General features: G+C 43.3%; 1 protein-coding gene across 2 annotated transcripts in view; it reads right to left on the bottom strand.

Moving 5' to 3' along the window:
- LOC106593205 (axin-1) overlaps positions 1 to 3,865 on the bottom strand; it is a 41,795-nt gene extending 37,930 nt beyond the window's left edge. The window contains exons 1-2 of one of the 2 annotated variants that reach the window (XM_045710612.2): positions 3,734 to 3,865; positions 18 to 615 (exon numbers count right to left, since the gene is read on the bottom strand). In XM_045710612.2, the coding sequence (XP_045566568.1) occupies positions 18 to 538 (521 nt within the window). In that variant the 5' untranslated portion in view covers positions 539 to 615; positions 3,734 to 3,865. Of the gene's footprint in view, positions 1 to 17; positions 616 to 2,822; positions 3,074 to 3,733 lie in introns of those variants that run through there. The other variant, XM_045710605.2, reaches the window with a different exon arrangement.
- Between the last annotated feature and the right edge of the window lie 5,066 nt (positions 3,866 to 8,931).

Below are 8,931 nucleotides of genomic sequence, written 5' to 3' on the forward strand. Positions count from 1 at the left end.
AGAAAAGACATCCCTACCTGTAAATGGCCTTGGCCAGCTTGGGCCTCTTCTCCTGGCTGCTCTTCCTGAAGCCGGAGCAGGCGAACCAGAAGTCAAGCTGGTCCCCACAGCCCTCCTGTCTCAGGAAGCCCCTGAACAGCTGTATGCCCTCCTGGTCATCCAGGAGAGAGTGGAGCGACTCGGCCCACTTCAGGTAGGGAGGCGTGGGGGAGGCGCTACCCTCAGGCTCGTACCCTAGGTCCAGGTCCGGTCGCCTGGGGGTGGGGGTGGCCGAGGATGGGGACTCGCTACTACGGAAGGAGGGGTCTGTTTTGGAGGGGGGGTAGCAAGTGGACTGGGTGGGGGGGCGGCCTCCATGGCTGGAGGGGAGGTGGTGGGGGTCACGGTCGCCCCCCTCTTCTCCAGGGACAGGGGGCCGAGGGGCGTGCTCTGTGAAGTGGCTGTGGGGGTCCACCCCCATCCCCACCCCTAGACCCCCCAGATGGTCGCCCCCTCCCACCCCCCTGTACGCTCCCTGTGGGTCTCGGACCACACTCATGTCTCTGGTTGGGGACCACTGGGTTGGGCACCAGTCACACCCACACCTCTAGAACAGCTGAAGATGAGAGATTCTTCCTGTGGTGGAAGAGAAGAGGGGATGAGTAAAAGAGAGGAATGGTCCTACCTGACAGAAAAGAGGAGAACGAGGAACTGAAACATGAACAATTCTATCTGGAGGAAGGAAGGAAGGAGAGGGTCAGAGCAGAACTATAGAGTGAAGGAAGGAGAGGGTCAGAGCAGAACTATAGAGTGAAGGAAGGAGAGGGTCAGAGCAGAACTATAGAGTGAAGGAAGGAGAGGGTCAGAGCAGAACTATAGAGTGAAGGAAGGAGAGGGTCAGAGCAGAACTATAGAGTGAAGGAAGGAGAGGGTCAGAGCAGAACTATAGAGTGAAGGAAGGAGAGGGTCAGAGCTGAACTATAGAGTGAAGGAAGGAGAGGGTCAGAGCTGAACTACACAGTGAAGGAAGGAGAGGGTCAGAGCAGAACTATAGAGTGAAGGAAGGAGAGGGTCAGAGCTGAACTATAGAGTGAAGGAAGGAGAGGGTCAGAGCTGAACTATAGAGTGAAGGAAGGAGAGGGTCAGAGCAGAACTATAGAGTGAAGGAAGGAGAGGGTCAGAGCAGAACTATAGAGTGAAGGAAGGAGAGGGTCAGAGCTGAACTATAGAGTGAAGGAAGGAGAGGGTCAGAGCTGAACTATAGAGTGAAGGAAGGAGAGGGTCAGAGCAGAACTATAGAGTGAAGGAAGGAGAGGGTCAGAGCAGAACTATAGAGTGAAGGAAGGAGAGGGTCAGAGCTGAACTATAGAGTGAAGGAAGGAGAGGGTCAGAGCAGAACTATAGAGTGAAGGAAGGAGAGGGTCAGAGCTGAACTATAGAGTGAAGGAAGGAGAGGGTCAGAGCTGAACTATAGAGTGAAGGAATGAGCTACGGTTGGTGTGGTTAGACTCACACACACAGATCGACCCTGGGAAAAAAAGAGGGGGAAGAGTAGAGAGAGAGAGAGAAAATGGGAAAGGTGAAACTGGAAGATGACGTACTATCTGAGTGAAAGAAAGAGGATAAAGGAGAAGAAAGAGGAACAAGGGAGGGATGTATAGTAGTGTTAACGTGATTCAGGATGATAGGCTGCGATATGTTTTTACCCTAACACGGAACCAATGGTCTTCTTCTACAGACACAATGAATAAGGTTACCTCCATCACAACGAACATGTTTTGAAGCTAATAACAAATAACTAGCTAACTAATCAAAGAGGTTGTACCTGCCACTTGCTAGCATAGCCATGCTGATTTCAACTTTCACAATGACGGCTATCAGCAATGATCAACACAGACTAGCTAGCAAATACGGTCATTCTAAACCATTGGTTAGCGTTAGTTGTTAGCCAGCTAACTAGGTAGTGCCGTAATAGCTCATCAAAACAGAAGCTATGGTTAAAGAAGGTAACAGTGGTTAACCAACGTTAGCTTCGTTATCCTAACGTCACCGGTACGCGTTAGTTAGCTAGCTGCCAGTTTAACAAAACACAGCCAGCTAGATGCATTAGCTCTATAACTGTTAGTTAGCTAGCTGCCAGTTTAACAAAACACAGCCAGCTAGATGCATTAGCTCTGGAACTGTTAGTTAGCTAGCTCCCAGTTTAACAAAACACAGCCAGCTAGATGCATTAGCTCTGTAACTGTTAGTTAGCTAGCAGCAGGTCAATAATAACAATGAGTTTGCACTTAATGTGTACTGTAACTAACGTTAACTAGCTAGCAAATAAACAATGCATTTCAAAGATGGCTACAGTACAGTAACTAGTCAACGTTAGTTCAGTCCTCTCGCTTCCTCTACTCCGGCTAGGTGTAGTAGCTAGCTAGCCTCTCCCTCACATTGCTTTGAAGTGAGATCCCATTCATCTTGGCCTCTCGCAAAGACGGTGGGGGAGGGGGTACAAGCAACAAACTCCACACCACCACACAAGACGGGCCTGCTGCCTTTCCTTTCCTCCACTAAACCCCTTGAGGTAGCCCGCAACACTACTTGACACAGTAAACAGTAGCCAGATTGCTAACTAACTCGGATGGCGAACACAGTTGAGCGTTCTCGTACCGGACACGAACATCCCGAAGCCGTTTGATCGATCAAAGCGCAACAGCCCCAATCCTTCGATCAAGGATCAAACACACAAGCAGAAAGCGAAGGCACGTTTCACCCCGCCGCTTGGCTAAGGGGCTAGCAAGCTACCTAAAAACCCCAAACATCCCGTATTTAGCGGCTTAAAGTATACAACCTACCGTATCTGAAAGCCCGCACCCCGTTTTCCACCGCATCGGGGATAGTGGCGAGAACAGTAGTGTGTGAAACGCGGCATAAGGACAACTTGACAGTATTAAAACGTGAAAGAAAACAACCCTTTCTGTCTTGCCCTCTCAACTCCCCGTGGCCATGGAGGTCTCCAGTACACTCCAAGCAGAGTGAGAATGCGTGCTGGAGTATGTGACGGTCGGTGTGCGCTAGTATCGAGTGTGTGTTTAACAGCGCCTCGTCCGTTCGGAACGACACACTGCACCGGGAGAGAGGAGAACATTGGAATGTCCCGTGGAGCGAATGTTCAGAACATTGCCCCCAAAAAAATATTAATAAGAAACCAAATATGATGTAGGTATTGAATTGACTCAATTAATAAACACATGATGGATAATGGTACAGAATATCGGTTAAATTATCTCAATCCTGAAAAATAATTTCTGTCCTCGTACAGAAAAGGGCTATAAGGTACTTTTTAAGAAATCACCGATTTGGCTAGACAATGAATACACTGATGACACCCGTTGCATTACATATGAGATAGAATGGCGAGAAAATAACCAAGCAATTACAAATCACTGATCAATAAGCAGAATCAGAATCAATACTTTTCTTGCAATGTGAACAGAATGGCAAATGAATAGAATGACGTAGCCTAACGCGCACCTTTGAATGGTTATAGGGTCCGACGTCGGCTTCTAGACAAACGTTCTACATGACAGTATGTGCTCAATAAAAACAGCCAGGTAGACTAACCAAAAGCAAAAGTAGCCTATTGTCTTCGATTAAAAAAATTATAAAATAAAGATAATCCCGACAATTAAATTGACAAAAAGAAAAACAGAAACAACAGCCCAAAACATACATTATATAAACGAAGAAATCTGTATAAATCTACCTTTCTGCTGTTGCTGCTCCGGTCGCCTGGCGCAGAACCCATCTCCAGAGTGACTGACAGCAGGACAGCGCGAGAGCATGCCGCCGACAGCCGAGCTGTCAGTCACACGCCTGTAGTCAGTAAATCAGGCATCGACCTGTGGAGAGAAGGGGGAGGGTGAGATGGAGGGGAGAGAGAGGAGGGAGGGAGGTAGGTAGAGATCGGAAAGGAAGGAGGGAGACTCAATAGTAAAACCAAGTCATTATATTCAGTTACTTGGCCAGTGCAATATGTATTCAAACATTAGGAATATACTATAATTCTAGTTAAACAGTACCAGTCAAAAGTTTGTACACACCTACATTGTAGAATAATAGTGAAGACATCAAAACTATGAAATAACACATATGGAAACATGTAGTAACCAAAAAAGTGTTAAACAAATCAAAATATCTTTTAGATTCTTCAAAGTAGCCACCTGTTGCCTTGATGACAGCTTTGAACACTCTTGGCATTCTCTCAACCAGCTTCATGAGGTAGTCACCTGGAATGCTTTTCCAACAGTCTTGAAGGAGTTCCCACATATGCTGAGCACTTGTTGGCTGCTTTTCCTTCACTCTGCGGTCCAACTCATCCCAAACCATCTCATTTGGGATGAGGTCGAGTGGTTGTGGAGACCAGGTCATCTGATGCAGCATTCCACTCTCCTTCTTGGTCAAATAGCCCTTACACAGCCTGGAGATGTGTTTTGGGTCATTGTCCTGTTGAAAAACAAATGGTAGTCCCACTAAACACAAACTAGATGGGATGGTTTATCGCTGCAGAATGCTGTGGTAACCATGCTGGTTAAGTGTGCCTTGAATTCTAAATAAATCACAGTGTCACCAGCAAAGCACCCCCACACCATCACACCTCCTCCTCCGTGCTTCACTGTGGGAACCACACATGCAGAGATCATCCATTCACCTACTCCACGTCTGACAAAGGCACGGCGGTTGGAACCAAAAATCTTACATTTGGACTCCAGACCAAAGGACAGATTTCCACCAGTCTAATTTTCCTTGCTCGTGGTTCTTGGCCCAAGCAAGTCTTTTCTTCTTATTGGTGTCCTTTAGTACTGGTTTCTTTGCAGCAATTCGACCATGAAGGCCTGATTCACACAGTCTCCTTTGAACAGTTGATGTTGAGATGTGTCTGTTACTTGAACTCTGTGAAGCATTTATTTAGGCTGCAATCTGATGTGCAGTTAATTGCCGATTTCTGAGGCTGGTAACTCTCAAACTTATCCTCTGCAGCAGAGGTAACTCTGGGTCGGTCTTCCTTTCCTGTGGCGGTCCTCATGAGAGCCAGTTTCATCATAGTGCTTGATGGTTTTCGCGACTGCACTTGAAGAAACTTTACATTTTCCTGGATTGACTGACCTTCATGTCTTAAAGTAATGATGGACTGTGTTATTTGTGTTATTGACTGTACGTTTGTTTATGTGTAACTCTGTGTTGTTGTTTTTGTCGCACTGCTTTGCTTTATCTTGGCCAGGTCGCAGTTGTAAATGAGAACTTGTTCTCAAGTGGCCTACCTGGTTAAATAAAGGTGAAATATATACCAAAAAAAACTGTTGTTTCTCTTTGCTTATTTGAGCTGTTCTTGACATAATATGGACTTGGTCTTTTACCAAATAGGGTTATTGTCTGTATACTAGGGGTCAATCGATTAATCAGCATGGCCGATTAATTACAGCCGATTTCAAGTGTTCATAACAATCAGTAATCTGCATTTTTGGATGCCGATCATGGCCGATTACATTGCATTCCAAGAGGAAACTGCTTGGCAGGCTGACCACCTGCTACGCGAGTGCAGCAAGGAGCCAAGGTAAGTTGCTAGCTAGCATTAAACTTATCTTATAAAAAACAATCAATCTTAACATAATCACTTCTACACATGGTTGATGATATTACTAGGTTAACTAGCTTATTCTGCGTTGCATATAATCAATGCGGTGCCTGTTAATTTTTGCATTATTTCAACCAAATTGAGCATGTTTCATTATTTATTTGACACTAAATAGATTTTATTTATGCATTATATTAAGTTAAAATAAAAGTGTTCATTGTTCATTCAGTATTGTTGTAATTGTCATTATTGCATATATATATATATATATATATATATATATATATATATATATATATATTTGATTTATATATATATATAAATCAAACGATTAATCGGTATCTGCTTTTTTTGGTCCTCCAATAATCAGTATCGGTATCGGCTAATCGGTCGACCTCTACTGTATACCAACCCTACCTTGTCACAACACAACTGATTGGCTCAGAAGGAAAGAAATTCCCCAAATTAACTTTTAACAAGACACACCTGTTAATTGAAATGCATTCCAGGTGACTACCTCATGAAGCTGGTTGAGAGAATGCCAAGAGTATGCAAAGCTGTCATCAAGGCAAAGGGTGGCTACTTTGAAGAATCTCAAATAGAAAATATATTTTGATTTGTTTAACACTTTTTTGGTTACTGCATTATTCCATATGTGAAATTAAATAGTTTTGATGTCTTCACTATTATTCTACAATGTAGAAAATAGTAAAAATAAAGAATGTGTAGGTGTGTCCAATCTTTTGACTGGTACTGAATGTATTCAAATAGGTCTATGTTTTACAAATGCCTATTATAGCAAAAATGTAAATCATCGTTACCTTGAAACAGCTGCACACAAGCGTCCTGTATGGTGTGCCACTCCTCTCCAGTGGACTGGGGTTTTTCCCCTCTCCCCATCCCAGACCTGCAGGTGGACCACCAGGTCAGCAGGGGGGGCTCTGCTCTGTCCATACAGAAAACAGAGGAGGGGTTCCACACCTGGCTGCTGCTAGGTCCTCTCTCCATACCGCCCTGGGGAGAGAGAGAGAGAGAGAGAGGGTTCAAACAGGTGTGTCTATTGGGGAGGGAGGAGAGAGAGGGGGGGAGAGGAGGGGGAGGGAGAAAGGGGAGGGAGAGAGGGAGAGAGGGGAAAGAGAGGAGGGGAGGGAGAGAGGGGAGTTAGAGAGACAGGGAGAGAGACAGGGAGAGAGACAGGGAGAGAGAGAGGGTTCAAACAGGTGTCTCTTTTGGGGAGGGAGGAGAGAGAGAGAGGGGAAGAGAGAGGGGAGAGAGAGAGGAGGGAGAGATTTGATTTGATTTTTATTTGGATCTCTTTTAGTCCTCATTTGGACTAATCTTCCAAGAGTCCTTAAACATTAAAATACAATTTATAACACAAACACATTTTCACATTTAACACACTGTTACAAACAGACATAATACACTAACATATTGACCAGATAAATACTCTAACAGTGTAAAAAGATATTGATTCTTCATCTACTATAGTCCATCACAACATGTCTATGTATTATATTTAATAAATGGTTTTAAAGTATTGTTTGAATGTATATATTGAGAGGTTTCTGGTTTGCTCAGTTAAATTATTCAATTTCTATATTGCTCTAAATAAAATGTTATTTTTCCTATTTCTCTTTTCTGTCTGGATAACACATAGATGGTGGACAATCTATTCCTAGTATTTACTGAATGTCTGTCTCTTACCAACTGAATACTGTTGTGAATAGAGTTTGGCTGTTTTAAATGGTGTATATTATGAAATAAAATAAGCATGCTTTTTTCAATTATCTTGTTGATTGATGACCAACCAAGAACATTGCGTATGACTACAACAGAAAAACCATATCTCCACCGTAAAACAATCCTTGCTGCTTTGTTCTGTGCAATCTGCAGCCTCCTAATTTCACTTGCTGATGCATTTCCCCAGACCACAGAACACTAGTTCACCTGACTCCCAATTAATGCTTGTGTTATCTGCTTAAGAATTTTTCCTGGTAAATATTTAGCTATCCTTCTGATTATACATGCTGTTTTAATATTGTTTTACATAGATTAGTTATTTGAGACGACCATGATAAGCAGTTGTCTAGCTGCACTCCCAGTAGTTTAGTTTCTGCCACTTCCTCAGTTGTCTAGCTGCACTCCCTGTAGTTTGGTTTCTGACACTTCCTTAATTTGAACTCCCTCCATACTTAATTGTATCCCCATGCTGTGTTGGCCTTTTCTTAGTGGAACAGACCAACATAACTTTGGTTTTCTTGGTGTTTAAAACAAGTTTGTTCCGGCAAACCAACTCCCTGATATTCTCAAAATCTCCTTGTAAAGCTTGCTGTACCTGTTGAACCGATTGTCTTGCTGTATAAATTGTAGTATCATCTGCAAATATAGTAGCTTGAGTTACAGATAAGGCATAAGGAAGGTCGTTGTTATATATTAAATAAAGAAGTGGCCCAAGGCAGCTGCCCTGCGGTATTCCACAGTTTAAAGCATGAGGGGAAGAAAATTAACCATTGATATAGGTGGACTGTTTCCTGTCAGTTAGATATGACTGTACCCAATTCAATGCTACCTCCTTAAAACCATAATGCATTCATTTTGTCAAAATTATTTCATGATCCACTAAATCAAACGCTGCAGTAAAATCAAAAAATAATACACCCACAAACCTGCCATTATCCATAGCATTGAACCACTGTCATGTCCCACGGGGGACCAGTACAAAAAAAAAAAATGTATGAAATGTATCCATTCACTACTGTAAGTCGCTCTGGATAAGAGCGTCTGCTAAATGACTAAAATGTAAATGTAATGTCATGTCATGTCAACCATTGCAGTGGTAGTGCAATGGTTTTTGCGATAAGCATGCTGATTGGCTGTAATCAGATCATTCTTTTTCATGTACTCCCATATTTGTCTACTCACAATACCCTCCAATATCTTACTGAGTGAAGGGAGTAGACAAGTGAAGGGAGTAGACAAGTGAAGGGAGTAGACAAGTGAAGGGAGTAGACAAGTGAAGGGAGTAGACAAGTGAAGGGAGTAGACAAGTGAAGGGAGTAGACAAGTGAAGGGAGTAGACAAGTGAAAGGAGAGAGAGGAGGGGAGGGAGTAGACAAGTGAAGGGAGTTGTCACGTCCAGACCAGTATAAGGGGTTATTGGTTATTGTAGTTTGGTCAGGACGTGGCAGTGGGTATTTGTTTTATGTGGTTCGTGGTTTAATGGGATATGTATTTATGTAAGAGGGGTGTTTGATTTATGTGTTCCGGGGTTTTTGGGTAATGTTCTTGTTTTGAATTTCTATGGTTTTCTATGTTGTGTATTTATT

Source organism: Salmo salar, chromosome 02 (assembly GCF_965601325.2).
Source record: "Salmo salar chromosome 02, fSalSal1, whole genome shotgun sequence".
NCBI lineage: Eukaryota > Metazoa > Chordata > Actinopteri > Salmoniformes > Salmonidae > Salmo > Salmo salar.